Source organism: Varanus komodoensis, unplaced genomic scaffold, assembly GCF_004798865.1.
Source record: "Varanus komodoensis strain SLA01 unplaced genomic scaffold, ASM479886v1 scaffold102, whole genome shotgun sequence".
Lineage (NCBI taxonomy): Eukaryota > Metazoa > Chordata > Lepidosauria > Squamata > Varanidae > Varanus > Varanus komodoensis.
The window spans coordinates 266,907-293,471 of record NW_025335279.1 but is presented as its reverse complement, the minus strand read 5'-3'; the positions used below and the strand labels follow the sequence as shown (position 1 = coordinate 293,471).

General features: G+C 49.8%; 2 protein-coding genes across 2 annotated transcripts in view; both read right to left on the bottom strand.

Moving 5' to 3' along the window:
* The window catches only part of LOC123017816, a 213,904-nt gene that overhangs the window by 100,443 nt on the left and 86,896 nt on the right, over positions 1-26,565 (bottom strand). The gene's annotated exons all lie outside the window — the stretch shown is intronic.
* Positions 6,287-22,503, bottom strand: LOC123017794. The gene is made up of 4 exons (XM_044419375.1): positions 22,203-22,503; positions 13,691-14,899; positions 11,851-12,112; positions 6,287-7,596 (listed from the first exon to the last, which is right to left on the bottom strand). Exons 2-4 carry the CDS (start codon positions 14,498-14,500, stop codon positions 6,920-6,922), a joined length of 1,749 nt encoding a protein of 582 aa, XP_044275310.1. The 5' UTR covers positions 14,501-14,899; positions 22,203-22,503; the 3' UTR covers positions 6,287-6,919.

The window sequence follows — 26,565 nt, the reverse complement described above, 5'->3', positions numbered from 1 at the left end:
CTCCTCAGACATGTTTCATTAGTTCTGCTGGCGCTTATTCCAGAAAAATGCTGGGGTAGGGAGCTTGCTGCCCACTAAACATTTTGAACTACAGCTCCTATAGGCTCCAGCTACTCAAGGATTATGGGAGTTGTAGTTCAAAACATCTGAAATGCAGTAAATTGCCTACCCCTGAGGAATGGGACTACAGCATACCTACCCCCGAATCCAAGTGACATCGTTCATTGCTTTTTTATTGATTTCTGAAAGATTTCTGAAAGCTGTTCATTGGATAATGTGATTTTCCCCTTTTCTATTTGTAACTTGATTGGTTTTTCTGCTGCTGCTGTTTTTTTTTTTTTAAGTTTTCACTTCCCTTTTCCCGTTACTTACTTTTAAGGAATTAAAAATATACAAATGGAACAATGCCGTGTCTGTGACATTCCCTGCCTGAGATTTATTTAAGTATTTTAATGCTCTTCCTCCACTGAAAAAGCTCTCAGAGCGGCACCCATGTAATCAATGCAACAAGACAGTTCTTGCTTGCAGGCATACAATTGAAACAGTCACAGCACACAAGGGCAAAGTGATGGGAAAGGCAGAGGAGAAAAATATGTACGTTTTTCAGCAGGACTGGGGGAATGGTCTGTGCATCTCAGCCCAGCCCAGCCTGCTGGGATGGCTACCTGTGATGACTTGAGAAGTGAGACCTTTTTTTTTTTTTTTTTGGGGGGGGGGGGGCGCCAGGGAAAGGTAGGAATTGGCTAAGGCCTGCAATCTGTGGGGGGGGGGGGGCAGAATGAGGTGGTAGAGTGAATTCTAGTAGTTGAGGCTGTTGGTAAATGCTCATTCTTGTAAAAATAAATAGATACACTCCCTGCAAGCATCATATCAGGTTGTTCAGAACTTCTTTCCCTGTAAAACAAGGCTTTTTCTTTCCTGTAGAATTATTTTTAAAGGTTGTGCAGCAAGACATTCAAAAGTAATACTCTTTCTGCCTGTGGTCTGACTTGATACAGTCCATTCTGCCATTTTATTCTCCTGTATTCCTGGTCAGTATTGACATTGTCTCTGACTCAGTTGTAAGGGATTTAAGGCCCAATCCAGGATCTTCTCATGCAGAAGGCCAGGATGCAGAAAACCACACAGTGAGTTCCAAGTGTGTTAGGCTTTCCACTTGCTTATTTATTTATTTGATTTATATCCCACCTTTTCCTTAAAAAAAAACTAACTAAAAGTGGCATTCATCATTCTCCTCTCCTGCTCTCCAGCCTATCCCCACAAGAACAACCCTGTGAGGTAGGCTGGGCTGAGAGTCTGTGACTGGCCCAGTTGGCTCCAAGGCTGAGTGGGGATTAAAACCCACATCACATGAGTCCCAAACCCACGCTCTTAAGCACAACACAACACTGACTCTCCATCAACCCTTCTGTCCCCACCATGTATTTAACAAACATGTTTAGAAGGGAAAAAAGATGCAAAAAAATTTAGAAAGGGTCCAGAGAAAAATGACCCAGGGTTTGGAAACAGGGCAGACTCAGAGAACTGGGTATGTTCAGCCTTGAGAAGAGAAGAGTGAGGGGGATTTGATATCACTCTATCAAATCCTCTCTCAAATAACTCAAAGGCTGTTACACAGAGGAAGATCAAGATCTCTTGCTGATAGCAGAGTGCAGAATTGATAAGCTTGAGATGCAACATCCCTGATTCAGGCTACACATATCAGGATCAGGAAGTTTCCTCACTGTCAGAGCAATACAGCAGTGGAGCAATACTGCCTAGAGGGGTGGGGGGGGGGCTCTCCCAAACCACAGACATCCCAGGGGAAACTGGACAGCCATCTGAGTGGGATGGTGTGAACTGGTGACCTGCACCAGCAGGGGATTGGACCCTTCCACATCTACTATGATTCTATGAAGTGGGAAGCACTGGAAGTAGATCGTGCTTTGGTGTCATGGTGCCCATGGCAAGCGTACGGGAAACAAAACATGTTAGACTTGGGAATCAGACATCCTGAATTGCATGCAATGGTCTGAGACAGATGCAAGAAGGTGCTTAGGAAAGGCAAACCCTAAAGGGGACACCCATCCATCCCCGAAACATCGAAAGTGCAGGTTCAGGACCTAAAGAACGTTGTACGGCTCTTGTGTGGAGGGACATGGAAAATGGGGTAGTGGGGTGGATTTCTGGATTTCAGAAGCTGATTTCTGATCAGAAGCACTCTGTAATTGGGTCCATTGATCAATGGCTGCTGCCCGTCCCAGGTAAATGACACCTGCATGCTCAGAGGTATTGCTTGTCTTTCAATATGTTCCTGAGATGGGAGGCAAGAAACTAGAGATGTCTGCAACATTTGTTGCCTGAAAGTACCTACTTGGCCATCGTTAGGACAGGATTCTAGACTGAATCAGCCTTGCATTTTATCCAACCAAATGCATCTTAACAGCCTTATCATTTATGTTGTTCTTTTCTTCACTTTTTCTAACTCTACAATATCCCTTTTAGGTGTGGCAACCAACTGTACAGAGTCTCCTAAGTAAAGTCACACCATAGATTTGTATAAGGGGTGTAGGATCTCAATGTTATTTACCATTTCCCACCTAACTATGCATTGCATTTTTCACAGCACACATTGGATGATGGTAGTTGTTTAATTGCATTTATATCCTACTTTTCTTCCTCTTGCAAGCCCAAGGCAACTTACAAGGTTATCCTCCTCTATTTTATGCTGATCTCTTCACTGAGCTCTCTACCGCAATCCCAAGATCTCTTTCTTGGTCAGTCATCACTAATTTAGATCCCAGCTTATATCTAATATTGGGGATTGATTGATATTGATTGATTGATTCAACATGGATCATGTGACACTTGCTTACGCTCAACCGTATTTGCCATTTTGATGGTTGTTCTCCCAGTTTGCCAAGTTCCTTTTCTCATTTCACCATCCAAAATAATTTGGTGTCATCAGCCAATGTTGCCACTTCATTGTTCACTAATTCTAGATCAGTTATGAATAAGTGAAAAAGCTTTTGTTCAGCTATAGATCCTTGTAGAAACCTGCTGTTGACACACCTCTATAGGAACAATGCAGGGAGGAAGCAAAACCACACCAACAAAAAATTACAAACTTTATTGAATACTTTCAAAACTCGAAAAACTCATCCATGAGAAAAACCTGTTAAAACCTCCCACACTGCAAGACTGATTTCCCCCACTTCCTAACTGGGTAGGTGTGGGAAATGACCAAACTGTCCAGATTAAGAAACTATTGGATTGGAAGGGTTTTGGTATTGATATAAAGCCATTCTGTGAGCTGCTTTTCCCTAGATCACATAGACGTAAGAAAAGAGAACATGCCAAGATGCTGATCTTCAAACATTTGCAGTGAATGGCTTCGGCACAGAAGGGTCAACCGAGGCAACCCCAAGTGTCCGGCACAGAATCCCTGGGCATTGCAGAGGATTATGGGACATGATCTATTGCAGAGGCTCTGATGGAAATGTCCTAGGCATGCTCGTTTAGTAAATGCTCGTTCATTTCCTTCCTGGCCTGTTAGGCTTCATCCACTGTCCTGCTAGAAGAGAGGCTGAGGAACAAACCATTCCCTTTTTAGTGCGCAGCACGTTGACCATGTTGCCCTCAGTCCGGATCTGGACAGCCAACACACAGGTAAGGGGTTAAATTTAGGTCCCCCCTCCTTTCCTCAGCCCTTGCACATGGGCTAAAGAAAGAGAACCCCAATTTGCACTAATAAAGCCCCCCCCCTTCATATGAGCATGCAGTGGAAGATGTCCCATATGCTTACACTAAGATGAAAATAAGAGAAAAGGTTAGGATACTCTGCACTCCATACAGTCAACACAGAGTATGCTTTAGCCCTTGGTTCTCATTGAGGTGGCAAGCCTATCACCCAGAGAGCTTCCCTAAAGGGGAAAAATAGACTTGAGATTCCCACTCAGAAAACAGTCAGGAAAAGTATGTTAGGCTGGAGCTCTTCTCAACTTGCTAGCTTTCTACATGCAAGGAATCCTTATTTATGGAGGAACATTCCATCTGGAAGTGGTACAGCCCAAACCACCTCAGGGAAAACAAAGTCTGAGTGTGGCCCCCAGTAGACAATACACCCAAGCAGTCCTCTCTGGCACTGAGCGGCTGGGAACCGTGGGGCAGCCGCCGGTAAACAATCTCTCCACCTTCTCCTCACAGCCTGTCTGTTTGATTCTCCCTTGGGGCCCAAACTGCAGCACCTCCCAGAGAGACAGAGAGACCAGTTCTGCCCACCCTTTGACACTGAAGAGATGAAAGCCACATCGGGCACTAGGCCCCAAATCGATTCTGCAGAACCCTGCGTGTTGCAAAAGAAAAACTTCCTCAGCTTAATTGCTGCACAGGGTAAGGTTTAAGGGGCTGCGGCTGGAGAAAGGGAGGGGGAATTACTCCCACAAGCTGCAAAGACCACCCCACAAACCTCCCTTGCATGGCAATAAAGCCTAGAATTAAACTTTCCCTGCCAGTTTGGGAAGTTGAGATGATCTAGAAAAGACAGTAGCTGGCTGAGTACGTCTCCTATGAAATTTAAATAAAACCTAGGAAGCATTTCTAAATTTGCATAAACAAATATAAATTAGCATGAGCACATTTGTGGCAGGTGCAGACCTGAGTCCCAAATCTTTAAGTGCCTAGCAACACCCCTGAGCACAAGCAAAAACGGACCAACATTACAACCTCCCCATAAAATCTTCATCCCGTCCCATCGAGTAGGACTTCCCTCTAGCCCCACAAGTCCTTTTTCTTTTCTGACACTTAAAAATTCAAAGACATTTACAAATAAATACATTTTCTTTTGCAGAAATATAGAGTTCATTTAAAAATAGTACTTATTAAAACAATTAAAAACTGAATGTGTTCCAGGAGGCTCCAGAATACCGACTTTCAAATACCAACCTTTAATAACTTTTTTGTTTTTTAAGATTTTAAAAGCAGATGTTTAAAAGCAGGCAAGGAAGGATTGCATTTCAGCAAGAACACCAGTTTCATTTAGGCTGGAGGTGAGGGACTCCTATTCCCATCAGCCCCAGCCAACACAGCCAATGGTCAGGTGTTATGGGCTCTGTCTTTGAATATCTGGAGCGCAGCAAGTACCCCCCACCCCGATTTTTGAATATCAAGCTCTGCTTGAATCTAGGCTTGTCAACCAACGAGGAAAAAGCAAAAGAAAAACGGGTTCTCGCCTATGAAGTGGCACGTTCTGCACCAGCAAAATACCTCCCGCGACACGCAGGGGCGATGCCCAAGCGTCAGCCCCATCTGCCTTTCGCAGCACGCAGATCCGCACTCTCAATGGCTGGACGTCGTGCTGCTATCAAAGGCACAGGAGGAGGACTCTGCAAAGAGCTGGCAGCGCTCTTCTTGCCAAGAGACCCCTGGGAACGAGCAAGGCCCACCTCAGATTCGGGGCTGGTTCAAGAGCACAGGCGCCATCATGGCAACGCGGCGCTCCTGGACTGTCCCACTTCAGTCCATGCCTGACCGACCGCCCGCCCGCCCGCCCAGTAGAGAGAACCTACCTGGCCACGGGGAGCCAGCCCTGCTCGCCTGGCCCATGCAGGAAAGTGCGTGCAGGGACGGACCGTGCCATGGACCGGTTGCCACGTTAGCTTGCTTACTCCACAGCCAGATCAGGCACGCAGCGACGGTGGCACGGTAGGCTCTAACTGCAGCCGCCTCCTTCCACACCGCTCGACCGAAAACAACTTTTTATTTAACTTGGCCTGTTAAGCGCCTTGCATTTCAGGGATAGGGGGCGCCACTCCGCCACAGCCAGCATGGAAATGCAGGGTATAAACCAGAATATATGTAAGCAAGCAAGCCTAATTTTGCTGGGGTTGTTAACAAACTAAGTATTTTCTCCCTGACATGCTAGTTTTCTTTGTGCAAGGGAGGGTTTTTTTTGGGGGGGGGGAGGGCTTTAAAAATGGTGATAGTTCCCCCCCAATGGACTGAAGTGGTACAACCCAGGTTCCTCCTCTGCATGTACTGCTCAGCCCCCCTCTGGCGTTCCATCTCTCCCTGACAGCCCAAAGGAGGACGGCCGGACCTCTGGGACACCTGGGTACCCTGGAAGACTTCTAAGATGGCTGCATTGCTCATCTTATAATTATTATTCAGTTTTGGAGTTTGGAATGAAAGGGTAACCCATGCTCAGCCTCCATTTCCTCCCTCCTTGCCCCTTTCTGCAACGTGTGTAGAACAGCCATGCTCCTTATGGGCCGGCTCCAAAGACAGACTCAAGAAAGATTGTACAAGGTTTTGCTCTTCTGCGCTGCTCTGTTTTTTTAAGTTTCAGGTTGGCAGCTAGTTTTATTTTGTCTTTTCACATTACTGATTCTGTCATTTTATTGCATACTGTTGCAACACTGCACTTCCAATTTCTGTCAGCTGACTTAATACACAGTTTATTAATAAATATAAAATAAATAAAAAGTAACTGAGAAACAGTAGCATCAACAGAACCTTATGTGAAGCTTCAGATCTGACACAGCTTCATGGGAACAACTTGTGCCCACCACCTCCTCCCCCCTCCCCGATTGCTTGGAAAGTAGAAGCAGCTTAATTGGTGCCCTGCATGACCAAAGTACCCTGACAACCACCTTGTGAGGTAGGCTGGCAATCCCCATTTTACAGGTGGGCTGAGATGACTTGTTAAAGCTATGCAACAATCCATCCCAGATCAGCATTCACCTCCTTATCCACTGTGGCTATACGAGCTCTGAGCCACACGGGGGTCACAAGCTGTTGGTGTGGGATGTTGCATACACCTTTTTGCATAGACAGGTGGCTCGGTGGCGGGGAGGGAATCCTGGCAAACTCGCCCCTTGGGAAATGTTCTGCCACAACGTGTGTGAAAACTACAACAGGGTGGAGGGAAAGTCAGCACTCATCATTCCCACGTCTTTCGTTTTGTTCCCCTGTTTGGCCGCGTGTCGAAAGCGTGGGATGCAGCATCTGAGGTGGAAGGCATGGGGGCGTCAGCAGCGGCGTCTTCTCTTGGTCCGTCTGTAGGTTCAGGGACGGGATCACACAGGCCACCGGTGGGGGGCAAAGGAGGCACCGGGCATGGAATGACGGGACTGCTCATTGGCTCAGAGGGCATTCCAGGCACGTGACTGGGCGGCAGGGGCGTTCCGGGCTCCGGGGGCCCCCAGGGCGGGTTGCTGTACCCCTGGTAAGAGCCGTAGCCAGGGCAGGCACCTTGCTGGGGGGACCGCTGGCCGGTGAATACTGCTGCGATGGCTGCCATGGTGGCAGTTTGCTTCCCCAGGAACTCCCCCAGGTCACTGTGGGAGCGTTCAATGGCATTGACCATCAGCTGAGCTGAAGCCCGGTCCTGGCGCCTCTCCTGTTTCCGGTGCTGCCTTTCCTCCTGCCGGGCCCGGTCGAAGGCCTTCAGGTCCTGCCGGTGCAGCCCCCGCATGGCGTCCAAGAGCATGGAGGGAGCCCGCGATGCTGACTCAACCAGCTGCATGCTGGTCTCCAGGCGCTGCTTCCGGTTCCGCATCCTCCGGTTCCGCATCCGCTCTGCGTTTGTGAGGGGCCTCCGGAACTCCTGGATCGGTCCTGCAAGGGGGTGGGGGGGGTGATATATGGAAAGGGTGAGAGCCAGGTCCCATAAATACCCTGGCCCTGTAGCTGCCGAGACCTGACTGGGACTGGTCAACTAGGGAGTCCTGCACTGAGCAGAGGGTTGGGCCCAATGGCCTTCTGGCCCCTTCCAACTCTAGTAGTCCATGATTCTATGATCTGCTGCTGGGAGGAATCTGGAGGAAGGGGAGCTGAATGGGAGAGAAAGAGATCCGCACAAGTGTTGGGTCAGAAACTTCACTTGGGCCTGGGGCCAATAGGCACACCAGGATTGACAAGGAGGCAGAATCCAATGTACCGGTTGGTTTCTGGATGACTGGAAAGGATTTCCGATTCCAAGTACCTAATACCTAATAAATATTCAGCACATTCTGTCTGTTTTCATATAGGTTTGTTCAGTTCCATGATATGACAAATGCCTGCCAACTCCTTAAAGATTTTTAATATAATTTTCAATCCATTCTACAATAGTTATATATAAGTACCCTCTGCTGCATCTTCTTTTGCTATTCCTCCATCAAAGGAATCAATTATCACATTGCCCATGGCACTAACCTGGAAGATAGCACCTGACAGCATGTATCTGCAGCAAATGCCATCCTCTGAAATATTCCACCTTCTCTGTGCGGGAACTGCCCCCTTAGCTAAATGTCCCTTTGGTTCATATTGGAGCAGCTGAAGAAGGCAGACACTGAAATATTTCCCTTTAAGATAAGTTTCCTCTTCTGTTAGTCAATCCAAATAAAATTTTAAAGAGATTAAATCCCTCTTTCTGGGATCCAAACTTCTCTGACGTGGTGTTTCAGAACCAGTGCAGAGTAGTGGCGAGAATGCTGAGTGGGACTCGGCAAATCCGAACTCTAGACCTGACTCAGCCCTGCAACTGACCCTGTTATACATTTTAGACTCTCAGCGTAGTCTATCTACTTCACAGATCATGGCTGTGAGGGTAAAATGGAGGAGGAAGAGAACCTTGTAAGCTGCCTTGGGTTCTTCGCAAGAAGAGGCAGAATAATAATCAGAACCTAATGCCTTAAAAATAATCTTGCTTTATGACAAAGACAAGATTCAGACAAAGGATACGATTCAAGATGCAGAAGCCAGTGCTCAGCACCTTGCATGTAAAACTAACACGCAAGACGTAGGTCATGGCATACCCAAAGTGGCCTCCTCCAATCCTAAGAAGAGCAAATTCATATGCAGGCTGCGAACTGAAGGTTCCCTGGATCGAGAAGCATCTGAAAAAGCAGTGCTGGACTGCAAGGAGCCTGGTGTGACTTGACAAAGCAATATAGGATCACAATTCAGAATAGGTTACCTGCGGCTTCACACCAGGCCCATTTAGCCAGTATGGGACGAATCGTCTCAGCACATCCTAATGACGTTGCCCAGGTATATCCACTTGTATTCTACCCTCCCTTGAGGGCTCAGTGCCGTCATGTGCATGGAGTTGTGAGGCAGGTTAAGCTGAAAGCCAGTGGCATGTACAGGGGCTGTCTGTTGAATCCCAGCGGGGCCTGAACCCGTGTTTCCTTGGTGCAACATTCCATGCACTACACCACTGGCTGTTGCTCTGTCCAGTTTTCTTAAGATTTTACTGGGCCATAACCTTTCAAGTGTTAAGGGACAGAAACTTGCCATGATTTACTTGTTTTAAAAGAGAGAAAAGGAGACTCTCAGAATGCCGCACCTGGCTGGAAACTCTATTCCTGCACACGGCAATCGCAGGCACAGAAAATACGCAGCTAAGGCTGAGCTAGCTCAGACAGGCGCAGGGAGGATCGATACTTGGTGTTTTTCCAGCACTGCAGTGTTTGACTCACTGGTGCGTCATGTGCTCACTCCAAACCACCTTCCTTGGGCTATTTCTACCATCATATCCCTGATTTCTGCAAACCAGTTCTATCAAGGCTTGTTAATATCTTGCTATTTCCCAAGTGCATACTCGAGGGTGTACTAAACTGGCAGGACTATTCCATGGGGCGGGGGGGGGGGCTTCACTGGGCTGGTGAATAGGTTGGCCCTGGAAAAGCAAGAGTCCTATCAGGCTTGAACAGGACAGCAGCAACTCAGAGAAGCGCCGTTACCCTTCAGCTGCTTTTCCGCTCTTTCACCCCCTTCCAGGCTTCCCTTTTTTCTCTTTGACTTGCCAGCATGACCTGGAGAGTAAACGTGAATTCCCTGCTCCCAGAAGTTCCCCGTCTCCTCAGAAGTAAATCACCTTTCCTAGAGTAAGCATCACTGAAGGTAAAGTCAGTCAGCTGGGAAGAGGAGGCTGCGCTTGCTTTCAGGAGCCGCCTTTCAGAGGAGGGGAGCAGGGGTGCTGATCCTATTGGTGTCACCCCACAAGAAGTGGGAGGGCAGGAGGAAGCAGCACCGCTGCCTCCCCCTCTTCTCTCCCCACCCTCTTCCCTTTCCCCATAATTTTTCGTGAGGGGGCAGGAGGAGCAGACCATTTTTCACCGTCAATTAAAAACAGAATCTCCGCTCATTTGCTCCTTCACGCTTGTGCATAGCAAACAGATGAGGAGAAAATGCTTGCTTTTATTTAGGAGCCATTTCCCTGCACACATCCCCTGTCCAACTCTTCCCTCTGCACCCACAATTGCCTGTATCCATGACACAAAATCCCATTTCCACACAGTGGAAACTGGGCTGGATTCATGAGCACATCTCCCCACAGCAGTGAATGCATTTGGCATAAAGGGCACTCCAGGGCCCCTGGATCATGTGACACGCCTCTTGGCAGGGGGCATATGTGGAGCGAGGGGGGCAAAATCTGATGCTGCTCCTGCCAATTTCGTGGAGTCCCCATTTCTCCAATCACAGTTCATTCTAAAGGGAGCTTCATCACATAATTTTATTCCAAGAAGAACCGTGGGTTAAAAAAAAAGGGGAGCAGCTTCAAGAGGAACATCACCAGGGCCCCCAAGGTCTCCATTTACCATGTCACCAAAATGCCCCCATCCCACTTCTATGTTTGAGAAAAGACTAAGAAACTGGGGGAGGCTTGAAAATCGGGGACAGAAGTGGGGCCTTTTTCCTTAGTCCAACATTCTACCTGTTACAGAGGAGACAGGCAGAAAATAGATCTCCAGACAGCTTGGATAAAAAATTCCCAGCATTCCTGACCACTGGCCATGCTACCAGGGGCTTCTGGGAGCTGACGAGGGAAGCATGGAGATTTCCTTCTGCTCATGTCTGCAAGAAATTTCTGGCTTTAAATAAATGCATCTCCAGTCACTAAGTGGCCAGCAGGCCTAGCCGTATCTGGAACCCCGAACCCGGACTTACGGGACCTTGACATGATTTATTTATATTGCGATTTATATCCTGCATTTTTCCTACAAAGGGCTCAAGGCAGCTTACATCATCTCTCCTCCTCCATCTTATCCCCACAACAACAACCCTGTGAGGTAGGGTGGGCTGAGAGTCTGTGACTGGCCCAGAGTCACCCAGTTGGCTCCATGGCTGAGCGGGGACTAGAACCCAGATCTTCTGAGTCCCAGTCCCATGCTCTTAACCACTGCACCACACTGGCTCAACTGGGATCAGTGCAGACCAGCTTACGCCTGGCAAGCTTCGCCTGAACAGGGAGCAGGAGGGGCAAGGGCCCACACGTGCTGTGCCCCCCACCATTAACTCTGTCGTGGTCCCATTCCCTCAGTTCCAGTCTTGCCCAGAGGGTCCCCCGCCATATACCGTGTGAGTGAAACCCCTGTTCAGACCTTGCCATTTGGACTGCACCGCAGGGGTGCACTGCGGCACTGGAAAGATCAATGGCTCTCTGCAGCAGCAGAATGGCTGGGGGACGTAATGTGATTCTGCCTTTTCACGAGAGTGGCCTTTAGACAGGATTCACCAATGGCTACATATATGGAAATTTGGAGTGCCTTTTCTGAAGTCTGGACATAATTCTTTTTTAATAACTTAGTAGGTTGTCATAAAGATATATAATATACATGCACTCAGGGATACAGATCCTTTTGTTTGAAAAGCAAAATGCTTCAGTTTTGTTCCTTTTTGCTTGAAAGATGTGCTTTGGGTTTTGTTTTTATTTGGTATTGCACAATAAAAAAAATGAAAAAATTGGGGGGGGGGGACCAAGGTGCACAGCCTGACACCCCCTCCCCACCTAGACTGTTCAGGTGCTCAGAGCCCAAAAAGAGGGCTTTCGGCTCCCCCAGCCTGTTCAAGCAATCCAAATGGGGAACCGCAGAGGATTCTTACCATATGGTCTGAGACTCCGGCCACTCTCTGGCACAGGCTCCCGGCAAAGGAGTGTCCTTCCAGCATCCAGTGGTGCTCTGACTGATGCGATGGGATTGGGGGCCTGCTGTCCAACGGCAGGATACTGTGCAGGTGAGGCCATGGGCGGATACTGCACAGGCAGGGCCATGGAAGGGTAATGCACCTGCTGTGTCATGGCAGGATACGGCACCTGCTGGGCCATGGGTGGGTTCACCACCACCTCATCAAAGGTCCAGATCACCTGGAAAGAGTAACGGGGAGGTCAATCCAGGGAAGGCATGGGGAACGCAGCATTCTGTGCTAGGTCTTCATCTACTCACAACCAGACTGGCCTCAGTAAAATGATGAGCCCTGTGGGATCCAGCCCAGTGACCTGTTCCCAGCAGGGGTCAGCAAGATGCTTTTGGGGTGCTCAAAAGCAGGTCGCAGAGAAAATAGCTGCGTATAAAATGACTGTTAGAAGTGAAAATAGCAAAGCAAAAATTGGGAGTTATCTTAAACACCCAACATATAGAAACAATCCAGAATACTGACCTCAGAATACTGAGTCACCTTATACATGGATATATACAGATATCTCTCTGAAATGAACTTCCTGGTCACTTGTTCCATATGTTTTTACTGTATATACTGGCATATAAGACAACTCTTAAAACCAAAAATAGTGAAGCAACAACTGAGGGGTTTGTCTGAAACACCTGACACATGTCAAACACCAGAAAAACAGCCAAAAATATTGACTTCACCTTATATGCCTTTATATGTGGTATATTCATTTATTATATGTGTACATGGCTTAAATGCTCAAAAAAGATCAGCCCTCTCTGGGTGCATTCAGAACAGGGAGCTTTCTCAGACAGAAAACTGTGTGGGTGAATGTGGGAATGGCACCTGGGCAATCACACAGGGGGAACCAGCCATCAGGCCGAAACAAGGCAGCCCACCCTGGTCTACATGGCCTGGTAGCAGCTCCCTGTTTTTCCCAACCCCAAAACAGGTGCTCAACAAGCTTTCTGGGGTTTCAGAGGTCCAAGGAAGAGATTGTCCCTTAACCCTTTCCAAATTGAGCTGTTTGCCAAGGAGCCGCAATGGATGCTGGGAAATTCGGCCAGGCGCCTCCTCTTGCAGGGAAGGCCTGACCTCATAGGCTTGTCCATCGCCATAGCAACCGGCTTAGAAATCCTGCCTCAAACAGGCCCCTCTTAAATCAGGGAGCTAAAAGCCAGCTATAAGGGAGTTGGGGAAGTGGCAGGCCACCAAACATGGTTGGACATAAACTTCCATCAGCCCCAGCCAGCAGGGTCAATGGTCAAGGAGGATGGGTATCCCCCCATGAAAATATTTGAAGAGCCATAGGTTTCCCACTGCCAAGCTACAAGACGTTTCATGCCCACTGCCAAGCTACAAGATGTTGTTTTCTCCTCAGTATTTTCACCCACTTATTCATGTTTTTGGCATTATTTTATGCTAGAATCAGAACCAGCTGGAAATTGGTTCACAATGGTGCAGCAAAGCTTCCAGGAAAACTACATAGCTGTTAGAGACGGACACACTGTGCCTGCCCTGCCTAGGGAAGCCATGCCTGCCAGCTTCCCAAGACAGCTCTGCCATGGCTGAGAGAAGAATCTGTCCCATACGTGCCCACTCCTTCCTGCTCTGGGGCAGCCCTCCTGTTCGCCTGGGATGGGGGCAGCCCCAGAGTGGGGAGGCCTGGGCAGCACAGAACTTTGCCCCTCAGTCTGCTAACATGCCTCTGAGTTCCTTACCCTACCCCCACATTTGTATGCAATTGCTAACCAGAATTAGGTCTCTTGTCTACCTGCTGCTCTTTTCTTTGAGCCTCCCTCTGCCTCATCAGGAAATCTTCTGACAAGGTCACTGCCTGGGCGCAGGTCTCTGGACTATGTTCCCGGACCCAGTTCTGAACTTCCTGGGGCAGGATGGTCAGGAACTGCTCCAGGATCAGCAGCTCCAGAATCCGCTCCTTAGTGTGCCGCTCCGGCTTCAGCCACTGGTGGCAGAGCTCCTGCAGCTGCCGGCAGATCTCCCGGGGCCCCTCAGCCTCCCGGTAGCGGTGGTGCCGGAAACGCTGGCGCCGGACCTCCAAGCTGAGGGTGTCCTCATTCAGGGCCTCTTCCTTCACGTTCCGGTAGTTCCGTCGCTCCCTCTGGTCCGGGCCACTGTAGACAGGCTGCACGTCTCTGTTGAGGCTTGGTAAAGCCTGAGTCACCCAGCCTCCTCCGGAAGGCCACTGGCCAGCACTGGCTGGGGTGTCATAGGAGGCCTGGAAGGAACCTGTGTCCCACTGCAGGGGTTTGTGCAGCGCTGGGTTTCGCCACCCTGACTGGGGATACTGCACCCCCTTTGAGAACTCCTGCCTTGGGGTCTCCCAGTGCGACGGTGGCGGCTGCAAACCCTCATCTGGCTCCTGTTTCACCTGCTGTGGAGCTTCCCCAGCCAGAAACTCTCGCATGGACCCAACTGGGAGGAAACATGGGACTCCACCTCCCCTGATCTCTTGGGCAGCAGGCTCTTGTTCCTCCATTTTCAAGGCTGGTTGCACCCCTGGCTCTGAAGCACCCTGGAACTGGAGCTGAAGGGCAGCTGTTTCCCCTCTCCCCGCTGCCATGTTGTCCACCCTAAGAGAGGTCTCCGTCTTGAGTTAGACTTCCCACGTAAGGCCCTTGGGCCAGATCTCGTCCTGCAAGGGTGATGGCGCCGTCCCCAAAGAAGTGGAAAACAAGGTACACAGGGGGAGCAGAATGGGGAGGGTTTGGCCGGCCGGCCACTTCTGGGGGCACAGGGTGGGGTGCAGCCTTGGCCCGCCTACCCCTGCTGACTTCTCAAAATGGCTCTTCTCACGTTCTCTCAGCTTCAGTCTCCTGACACTTCCTACAGCAGCTGTGAGGAGAGCATCGGAGGGTGTGAGGGCAGGCTGCCAGTATGCTGAGACAGACGGGGCATTCTCCACGCAGGGGTCCTTGAGGTAAGAAGTGGGAACTGGAGAAGCTTCCTAGTCCTTTTACGCCTGGGGAATACAAAACAAGAGAGTGCATATTTATTTGATTGTCCTTTTTCTCCAGCAAATAGACCAAGTGTTGGATGGATTGGAATAGCCCTTCAGTCAGGGGTTTCAAACATCTTCCAGCTGTAGTGCCAGATTCAATTTCAGAGACAATTTCAGGGGATTACATTCCAGTGGCAAGCCTCCCTGAAGGCAAATGGAGAGGTGACAAAGGTGAACGAACAGGGCCCAAATTCCACGAATGCTAGCCTGTGTTCACATAATGCTCTTACTGCCAGTTACTAAGCCTTGGGAGAGGCATTTCAACATCAGAAAATGGGGGAAAATATACAAAAGCAAGGCAACCATTGGAGGCTGGGGGAAGGGATGGAGGCATGGCTATCTGGGGAGCCCCGAGGGCCAAGCTGGGACCTCAAGCAGGCCAAATCTGGCCCACAGGAATGACATTCAACAGCCCTGCTGTAGTGTGGTACAGTGATGCCTTCAAGCAAACGTGCACAGCTGCCCAAGTTGCTTGTCCCTGAGGGGAGCCTGACTCCCACAGCTGAAGGGAAATGGCATGCGATGTATCCTTTTGTTTATTAATCTCTCCTGGGTTCAAATTCTATAAACTATCAAGTTATGCACTGGCTAGGGGAGACTACCATCTAATCTTCTTGGGATACATGCCACCTTTTAGGGGTGTGGGTTCCATAGTTTTGGTGCTATGATAGTAAGATACACAAATCCCTTCTTTTATTATAATATATTTGCATTTACTTTAGCAATGTCTAGGTTGCCTTTCAGGACAAACTTTAAACTATTTCCCACAAAATAAATAAATAAAGGCCTTTAAACACATACTATCAATGAAATGCCAGGATTCAAAGCAGGACAATATCAAAATTCCAGCCAAACCATAAAACCATTTGAAATGCAGTTTAAGAACAGCAGTAAAATAGTATTGCATGGTCAAAAAGCAGTTCTTAACTAAAAACACCTAAGCAAAAAGCAATTTGGAACAAGTAGGTCTTTGAAGCCCATTTAAAAAGCCAGATCTGATAGAGACAGGCAAATCTAACTCTTGGGAGGAAATTCCACAAAGGGGGGGGGGGTCACCACTGAGAAGACTCCATCTCTACTGCCCACCGGTGGGTCTGAGTATATTGGCAGGGTAACAAGCAGGTATCTGATGCAGATGTTTATGTCTGGGTAGGTACACAGGAGAGCGCGTCACATCCACAACATTTTACTGAACTGTACACAGTACAGGCACCAGAGTACACTAGAAGACTCGTGCAAAAAAGCAGTGCAGCGGGGCAAGCAAGTTGTGGCCCTCCAGATCTTGTTGGATTGCAACAACCAGCAGCCCGACCCAGCGCAGGGATGACATGAGTTGCAGTCAAACACTTCAGGGAGGACCACTAACTGTCCACTCCTGCAGTTTTGCCTTCATCACAGTGAAGCCTCCAGGGAGGCCTATTTAGAGCCTGGAGCTGCAACTCAACTAGAGATGTGAAGGAAAACATCACCAAAGGTCCAATTGTGGCCAACACATAGGAAAATTAAGAGCCTCAGCCCTGCTGAGATGCCCAAATTCCCACAGTGGCCAACCAGACACCTGTGGGAAGCCCTCTCCCTCTGCTGGGTCCCAGGAGCAGCTGGACTTCAGCACTCCACCGCTGCCTTGCGATCTGGAGATTTGCTCAAGCCGACTCCATCAGCAGAGGAGCCAGAACTGCAGCAGGGAACGTCCCTTTCTGCTGTGTGCCAGGAGTTTGTAATTCACTGATTTTGATGGCAATCCTATACACACTTGCCTGTGAGTAAGTTCCATTGCAGAAAATGGTGCTTACTTCTGAGTAGATATGCCTAGGACTGGGCTGTTAATATAATGATATCCTGACTTTTCAATACTCAAACGAGGCATCCAAAGAGGGATCTGCCAATGTCAGTTGGACAACAGAGACACAGGAGATCGACACAGAAAGAACAAACCACACAGCACACCAAATGTTCCACAGCATGCACAAAAACACAGGAAACTGCTGGGTAAGACCATAGGCCCACCTGCACAACTACAGTCTATTCCAGCTTTCCCCTCTAGATAGGTTGTATTGTAACTCCCTTTTGTAAGCCGTCCAGAGACGTTTAGTATTGGGACAGCATATAAAAACTCAAATAAACTCCCTGAAGTGTTTATTACTCCCCAGCCAGTAAAGGTGAGCAAAGACTGCAGTCCAAGACATCTAGCAGCCACCTAGTTTGGGGAAAGCTGGGCTGCTCTGACATTAAGATCATAAGAAAAGCAGGCTGGACCAGAGCAAGGGCCTACTTGGTCCAGCACTCCATGCACATGGTGGCAAACCAGCTGCCCACAGGGTCCCTCAAGCAGGAGGGGTGCAAGAACCCCACCTGCCCAAACTCCCCAGCAACTGGTATACACAGGCATGCCACTCCTGGTGAAGGAGGCAGCACATAGCCATCGACAGCCTCCTTTGAATTTGTCCAATCTCCCTTTGAAGCTGTCCGGTTCGGTGGCCATCACTACTTCCTGTGGCAGTGAATTCCATACTTTAAGTATGCACTTTGTGAAAAAGTCCTTCCTTTGATCTGTTCCGACTCTCCCACCAATCAGCTTCAGGGGATGAGCCCCTGGTTCTAGTATTATGGGGAAGGGAGAAATATGCCTCCTTCTGCACAGCACACAAGTGTCCTTCTCCACATTCCCCACAGCACACATCATGTCTATCATGTCTTCCCTTACTCACCCTTTCCCTAAAGCCTAAAAAATCCCAGTTCCTCACAGAGGAGCTGCTCAAACTCCCCATCATTTTAGTTGCTCTTCTTTTTCAATTTCTTTCCCAATTACGCCTAACATGGAGTTTGCCTTCTTCACAGCACACTGAGTCAATCTTGCATCGAGAGGCCCATCAAAACCCCAAAATCCCTTTATTGCTCAGTCACTGCTAGTTCAGATTCCTTCAGCATAGGCTTGAGGTTGGGAATTTTTGCCCCAAGATGCACTACTTTTAAATGTGCTTACACTGAACTGCATTTGCCATTTTGATGCCCATTCTCCTAGCCTGAAGAGATTCTTTTGGAGCTCCTCACAATCCCTTTTGGTTTTAACCACCCTAAAAAGTTTAGTGTCAGCAGCAAACTTGGCTACTTCATTGCTTACTCTTTAGAAAGTGGCGACATCTGGCCATGCACAAACCACACCTACGCAGAAAGAATGCCATGGAGTAGCCCACTTGCTATCAAGCCATGCTCAAGGTTTTATCATTGCTGTATAAAGCCCTAAACAACTTGGGACTGTTGGAGGAGGGTTTGTGATGGGAAAGTGGCCCTCCAAGTCACGGCCACTTTATTTGCCTGTCATCTTTCCCACAATATATTGTACTAAAGTACAACACATAACAAATGGATGTAAGAGTAAAGGTGGGATCCTACATATGCGTAGACAAAACAAAGTCCTGCAACTGTGGAGAACCTTTCCGTGTCACCATCACAGGACTGCCCTTCACTAACTCAGGAAACATTAACACAGATTGAATAAATGTCTATGCATGTGCATCCCTGACCCCACCTGCACTCAGTCACCTAGCAACAAAGATGGCTCCAGGAACATGCCAAAGCTGTGAACTTCGCTTTGCAAAGGGAGGACAGCCTTGTCCACAGTAGGCGATCCTGTTTTAAATCACACCAGGAATTCTCTCCCAGCACAGTTCACACAAATGGTGCACCATAAACGCACTAAGCGCTCAGTGGCTGGCAGCCGAATCCATCCACAGGCTGCCTCGGGACAATCCAGCGCAAGGCCGGTTGCCTGCACAGCCCGGTCTGCCACTGCTGAATCACTCGAGTCCTCCCTTGCAGCGCTGAGCAAGGCTCACGCACCGATGAGTAAACCCATCAGCCTGTAACCAAGAGCTGGGTGGTCCCTAAGGGAAAGCAGGCGCTGCGGATGCAGGAAGTGATGCTGCAGTATCTCCCATGACCACTCCAAGGCAACCCCTGGGTGTTGGTGGGTTGCCAACTTCCATCCACCCATTCTGTGGTGTGTGAAGCTCAGTGGGGGGGGGGCATGGTGTGTCACAGAGTAGAGAACAAGGTCTTATCCCCCACATTATGTTGCATCCCAGTGGGGAGGGGGTTTGGCTCCACATTGCTGTCATATGACAACACAGTGAGAGAATTCAGCTCTTCTGCCCATATTAAGCGTCACGGGGGGCACTGGATCACCACACATTATGGGTGGGGGTGGATTTAGTCCTCCCTACCTAAAATATGATGCATTGTGAGGAACGGTATTTGAGCCACACAATGTGGTACCATGAAGTGGGAATCTGTCAGGTCGTGTCTGCATAGCTCTGCTTTTGTGGGGACGGAATGAACATGATGAGATTCTGTGCCTCCATTCAGATGACTAACTGGATAACAGGAAGTAGGAAAGAAAATTTTGCCTCACTGGACCATATCAAGGAACACTGCATCCCATTTTCTGGAAGCTCCTAAGCTGGACCTAAACTCACCCTGTTGTTCGCAGCAACTTCTTTGCAAAAATGCAAATGTTATGGCATTTTTCAGTCTGGCACAAATTATAACCAAGGGGTAACACAATTGAGAGAACTTCCTAAAACTGTGCATGTTACAAAGCAAATGGATAAACAAAAGTATTCCCCTGCCCCTTTAACGCTGCAATTCATGGGATTGTCCAGAGAAATTGTTCGCCCCTCCCAGCATCCTGTTTCTGGTCATCCAAATACTCCTGAGACATTCACATGCAGGGCATGAATGGCCCTTCCTCTTCTTTGCCCCAATAGCAACAGGTATTCGGAGCAGCCATTTAGCTACCTTGCATAACTGCTGACAAACTTCCTCTTGTCTCCAAATAGACCTAATCAGCTTCCAAAGCCATCTAATGCAGCCTTCCCCAAACTAGCACCCTCCAGATGTATTGAAACTACCATTCCCATCCCCTCCAACCAGCATGCTGGCTTAGCATGCTGGAAGTGGTAGTCTGGAACACACCCAGAAGAAAGAAGGCTAGGGAAGGCCAATCTAAAGCTGTACTCAGGCCTTCATTTCCATGTCATACAGATTGTGTGGCGAGACACAGTGGAGCTACGTGCTGTTCCAGTCTCTCCTTGAAACCGCCTGCATGTTACAGGAAGGTCTGAAGGAGGGAAGTTTGCCCAGCCTCCGTAGGCTGCCCATTTGAACAGGCAATCTGAATTGCATGAGGACCAATGCCTGAACAAGGCTAAGCTAGCAGGTAGCAGCACATCCTGCAGTGGTGACTTGCACAAATGACTTGTGCTGCAGAAAGAAGTCGCTTCTCATGCTGTTCTGGTTTTCCTGTATTAGTCTCCCTCTTATTCACACAACCTGAGATAGAGTATGATGAGGGAGACAGAATGGCTCCAAACTACCGCAACGCACGGGGTCCTAATGCAAACATTTTAAAGAATGGGAGGAAAAGATGGATGCCTATTCTGCATGAGCAAAAGGTTCTAGCATTGTAACAAACATCCTCAAGGCATCTTGGTTGAGATTCAAAGTGCATTTGGGGGCAGGGATGGCTCTTAAGCTGGAAGGTGTCCAGGGCTAAGCCTCCCCCATTGCCCCCCCCCCCCAGTCAGGGAGCTTGTGGGGAGCTAATCAGGCTGCAGCAGCAGTACTTCAAGCAGACCCAGGTGGAGGGGCTGAGGGGGGCTACTGGAATGATGGTGCCAACTGTCATCTTAATTTCCTGCAATGTTAGGTTGGAAGCATTATGAGAAATTAAAAATGCACTGAAATCTAGCCACCTGGCGCTGCACAGTGCTGGACTAGAAAACAATTATAGAATATTATACTTGAAAGGGGCCAGAAGATCCAACCTCCTGCTCAGCACAGGACTCCCAGTTAAACCATCCCTCTCAGATGGCTGTCCAGTTACATACTGAATGCATCTAGTGTGGGAGAGCCCACAACCTCCTGGGGTCGTTGGTTGCACTGTGGTACTGCTCAATAAGAATAATTAAGGAGAATCAAAGCAATCATTAGCAGTGCCTCCCAGGACACCAGGATCCTGGTGGATGCCCAAGGATACCAAGTAACATAAAAACAGAGCGAGTCAGAAGGGGCCTCCCGGGCCATCTAGTCTGACCTCCGGCACCAGCCGGCTCCGCTCATGACATGCCCATCATGTGGACATCCAGCCTATCCTTGAACACCTGCACTGATGGAGCTTCAACGACCCCTTGTGGGAGCCCATTCCACACCCTCAGGATCCTAACTGTCAGGAAGTGCTTCCTGGCATCCAAATGGAACCTGGGTTCTCTGAGCTTTGCTCCGTTGGCACGCGTCCTGCCTTCCTCTGCAGGGGAGAACAGGTCTCTACCCACCTCCGTGTGACATCCCTCACATACCTGTATGTCGCCAACAGATCCCCTCTGAGTCTCCTCCTTTCCAGGCTGAAGAGACCCAGTTCCCCCAGTCTCGCCTCATACCCCATCCCCTGCAAACCGGCCACCAACCTTGCGGCCCTACGCTGCACTGACTCTAACCTGGCTATATCCTTTCTGTAATGAGGGGCCCAAACTGAGCATAATACTCCAGTTGTGGATGCACCAGAGTTGTATAGAGTGGTAGCAATATCTCTCTTGATCTAGAATCCACACTTCTGGCTATGCAACCAAGGGTGGCGTTCGCCCTCTTGGCCACCGCACCAGATCCAGCCAGAGAAGTGCTACACATTTTAATTGGAGTGAAAGCATGGGAATTCTCTTTTCCTGCACTCTGAGTTGTAAATCAGAACAGTTTCAAAAGCAACAAGGAGAATGAGGGATGAAAGACACCAGAAAAGGGGCATTTTTAGAGAATGTGTGAATTCAAGAACAGAGGTCTGTGAGAGGAAGCTGAAAGGGACATGGTAACCTTATGTGAGGTGGGGCTGCCTTAAATCCTCTTGGCAGGGGGAAGTAACAGCAAAATATTACTGGCTTGCACGTGGTGGAGGGACAGAAAAGCAAGAGCAGCAAGTGAAACAGAGGGGCAGCTTTCAGCAAAAGGTTGCACAGTGCTGTCAAGGAATGACACGCACTTCTGCTTATTCACCTCCTCTTCTAAGAGTTTCGGGCTCGGAGGGCAGTGATTTTGATAGTGGGAGAAAGGGTTGGGAGCTGGGGAGAAAGGATCTAGCAAGGCATGGGACAACTCCCTTTCAAACCACTGCCTGCCACCACACATCTGTCAAAGCAAATGCCACGCGCTGTATTCTGAGGTCCTTCCTTTGTTCCCAGCATTGTATCTTTCCTCCGCGCGCGACAATGCTTACCTTTTGGCATTTGCTCTTGGTTTGGATGCAACTGCAGCTTCTGCTGGGTTCAGCAACGCTAACCCCTCACGCTGATCTGGATGGGAGATCCTCGGTGGGAATGGGGGGGATCCTTGTCTCTTTGGGGCGACGGGCTCCCCCTCCTCTGCCTCGCCTCCCCTCCCGGCCTTCCACCACCCACGCACCCGCCCACCAGCGGCGCACGCAGCCCACCCCTTGCCAGCTGCAGAGAGATGCTGGAAATGTGCACCCCACCCACAAATGCCCAAGTTTAGGCAATCCCAAAAGGCTTCGAGGACTGCTGCCGCCGCTGTTTCCTCCAGACCAAGAAGGAAGGACAGGAACAGGAAACACGCAACAACGAACACTTCCGGGCCCGTCTAGGCGCCGGCGCGCGCACTCGTGTTAACCCCCAACGCGCCGCCGTTGTGCTCTGGGCGCTCCAGTTTCCTAAGCAGGGAGGTTTGCACTCTCTGGAGCAGATGGTCCTCCTCAGCTCTTGAAAAAACAAGAGGAACACAAATTCTCCTGTCTCCCTGTGTCCTTTCCCCATGTTCAGGGACTCTCTTGTTGTGTGAGTTCCTGGTTTTGTGCCAGGTTCATGTAGGTGCCCTGCACTTTTACCGCCAAAATCTCTGGATGGAAACCGTTAATCGCTGTGGTTAATACGCCTTCTTTCCACCAATGAAATGGAGCTCATGGTGACTAACAGTAGGAACAAAAATTGTAAACAGAAATGTAGTTCACGGGATCAGAAAACAAATAGCATTAAAGGGGCAAGTTATGCTTCCTCTGTCTGGACGTTGCAGTTAGGACATTTTGCACGTGTTCAAGGATATTCTTGGTGTGCTTCCTTAAACATGGCCATGGGTTCTGTACTTCACTTAGATCCATTCTCACTGTTCGGGCTGTTTTTTGACCCTGCAAGGAGTAGCAGTAGTAGGGCATTTGCTGCATGTGTTCAGAGGTGTGCAGGCTGCTTTGTGCTTTTGTGTTTCCTTAGATTGGGATGGTGATACTCTGCATATGTTCACCCTTGTCAATCTCCTGTGCGTCTTCACATTTGTATGTATAGCCAAGCTCCCAAACCTTCAGAGTGTGGCACAAATGAGACATAAAGAGTAAGGGTGGAAATACACAAGATGGCCAGAATGAACAGTGAGGGATGTGGTAAAAAGGTTATCTTAACATGGTATTTATTCTTTGTTGCTCTGGAGGGCAGGACTAGAATTAGTGGGTGAGCATTACAGAGAAGTTGATTTTGACCAAACATTGTGAGAAACTTCCTAATATTAAAGGCTCTTGGACACTGGATCAGGCAGCCTCAGGAAATGATGGTCTCCCTTTCACTGGGAAGCAGGACTTGGGCATTATAGTATTCTTTATGAAGTATTCAAGCAGGACTTGGATAGCCAATAGTCCATGGTGTTATGGTTGCAACCCAAATTGTAACTCTTCCATTGAGCAGGGAGGACTGGAATAAATGATGCCCAAGACCCCCTCCAACTCTAAGCTTACATGGTCCTACTTTATATTTTCAGGGAAATTATTGTGGTATGAAAGCCCCTAATACTCCCTTCATCAGCTCACTCCTATCATCCCCAGCCAATGCAAGTGCTGATTTGGGATGCTAGAAGTTCCAGTCCGACACAGGCAAGGCTTGAAAGCTGAGATATGCTGCTCTAACATGCATTAATTATTTATTGAAATGGTTTATAGAGTTTTTCTACATAACACCAGGGCTTTTTTTGTCATAGAACGCACGGGAATGGCATTCCGGCACCATTTTTTGGCAGATTTTTCCAATGGATTTTACGAAGTGATTTTGAATTGCCTGTTGGGTGTAGCAGGTCAGCGGCAAAAATCATTAAAATAGTGCCTGCGGGTTGCTTGTGTCTCTGTGAGGGCGCTGCTCGGCTTGGGATTGGTGTGTGTGGTCGCCTGCTGAGTGCTTATTGCCGACGGCGACCATTATGTTTATATGTGTGTTGAGTGACTGGCTATGTGCGAAAGGTAAATACTTTATTTCAAAAACAGTTGGTGAAATTCTTGTTTAGTGTAAAAGTGTGACTCCAAGACATGAGTTCCAGCACTTTTTTTATTTTACAAAAAAAGCACTGTATAAGACATTTACTATTCATTCCCAACAATTGTTTGTTTCGAGATCATTTGGATCAGTGGTACTCAGACTGGGCCAGGTAAGTCCCCACGGCCATGTTATATTTCTCAGTGGCCACATTCTATTTGGGAAGGGGCAATCCCAACATAAGTGTCAGGCATATGATCAGTGTGCCATAATCCTCAATTGCTTTCTAGGTATTAATTTTAGCATCATGAATTTTGAAGATAAATATAACTTGCATTAAATATTTGAAAGAAAAAGCGAGTCTGTAATAAATGAAATTGTTATATTTTACATTTATAAGACATCAAACATATGGTACTGTTTACATTAAATACGCCTCAGGGAAGGCTATCGTCCCCCAGACAAGAGTTCTCAGGGTGATATTGAGTTGGAGGATAAAAATAGGGAAACCTCACAAAAAATGAAAGCCAGGGAGACTAAATACAATCATGTTCCAGTTATGACAAAGAGGGTAACTTTCGCTGGGAGGGTGCCCTAGAGCAGTTCCTGTTACAACCTAGAAGAGGGGAGGAAATTGACGATGGCCAGCTAGTACGGTATCGCCCATCTCCTGGGGGCCCTGCCGGCCACGGTCTGGAAGGCCGGGGCTCCTGGCAATCGCCCCAGCAGCCCGGGTTTTGCCCCCTCCCCCCCGCCCACCCTGGGCAGGGCCTGAGCCGAAGGGCACGGGAAGGAGGAACTGTCTGGAAGCGAGGAGCTCACCACACCTTGCTGCGGCGTCGAAGATTTCCGACCCACCCGCAGGTGGCAGGAGCACCCAGGAAGGCTGTGCCGCTTGGGTCCCCTCCCTGGAAGCCAGAAGCAAAGGGAAAGGCAAAGGAGGGGGGACACGAGGGTAAGTGGGATGGCTCATCCGCCGCCGTCCACCGGCGTCAGCCCAGGCGCATCCACCGGCTTCAGCCTGGCGACTTCATCCCCGGCTTCCGCCCGCCAACTTCCACTGGCTTCCATCCCCAAACTTCCCACGGTTTCCTGGCACCCTGAGCCTGGAAGCCGACCTCCGCCCGCCTCTGAACGCGTGATCCCCAGCCACGCCGCGCCTGGGTCCGACCTGCGCCAGTCCCGGGATGCCCCATGCAGCCGCATTCGCCGCGACCACATTCACCGCCTCGCACACGCGCACGCAGTCACACCGCAGCAGCATCCAGGGAAGGACGCAGCTGCCTCACATCCACTCGCTCACACACTCTGCCAGCCATTCCCATTCGTGCCCCGGCTTCCATCCACAGACTTCCGCCGAGCTTCCGCCAGCCGGTTTCCGCCAGGTCCGTCGGCCGGGCCTCAGCCGGCTTCTGGCCGGGAACCTCGGCCAGCTTCAGGCAGCAGACTCGCCTTCCCACTTAGCAAGTCCCCGTGCTTTCGCTAGGGAACTCGCCTGCCGCAGGCCGCCTCTTGCTCTGCTGGGTTGCCTCCTGTCTTGTGCCGACGAGCCGCCTGCTGCCCCCAACGTGCCCGGAGGCCCTCACGCCTTTCTCGCCTGGCTGCCCCTGCAAGGCCAAGGCCGACAGGGTGGCTGCAGGGGGCCCTGTGGGAGCTACCCGGAGCAGTGCCCAGCGGCTGAGGGCCCAGGCCCGCTTGCGGTCCGGCATCGCCAGTCTTGCCAGGGGCCTGCCGAGGCTCCTGGCGAACGCCTGAGGGGCCCCGCTTTGCCCCGCCCCCTCACCCTCAGCTGGGTATGAGGCCAAGGGCAGGGGAGTTAGGGGGCTGTGGGTGGGAAGAGTTGTCCTCGCCTGTCTGCGGGCTTGACGATTTCGGCCACCCTGAGGGCCGGTGCATCGAGGAAGGCTGTGCCGCTTGGGTCCCCTCCCTGGAAGCCAGAAGCAAAAGGAAAGGCAAAGGAGGGGGACACGAGGGTAAGTGGGATGGCTCACCCGCCGCCGTCCACCGGCGTCAGCCCAGGCGCATCCACCGGCTTCGGCCTGGCGACTTCATCCCCGGCCTCTGCCCGCCAACTTCCACTGGCTTCCATCCGCAATCTTCCCCCGGTTTCCTGGCACCCTGCGCCTGGAGGCCGACCTCCGCCCGCCTCTGAGCGCGTGATCCCCAGCCACGCCGCGCCTGAGTCCGACCTGCGCCAGTCCCGGGACGCCCCATGCACCCGCATTCGCCGCGACCACATCCACCGCCTCGCACACGGGCACGCAGTCACACCGCAGCAGCATCCGGGGAAGGACGCAGCCGCCTCACATCCACTCGCTCACACACTCTGCCAGCCAT

Bases quoted from the DNA above. Each gene is read 5' to 3' on its own strand.
- LOC123017794 (XM_044419375.1), bottom strand. From the start codon at position 14,500: ATGGCAGCGGGGAGAGGGGAAACAGCTGCCCTTCAGCTCCAGTTCCAG. The intron at 12,113-13,690 runs GTAGACAAGAGA...TACTCTTTCCAG, and splicing joins CTCAAAGAAAAGAGCAGCAG to GTGATCTGGACCTTTGATGA. The intron at 7,597-11,850 runs GTAAGAATCCTC...ACCCCCTTGCAG, and splicing joins CCGGAGTCTCAGACCATATG to GACCGATCCAGGAGTTCCGG.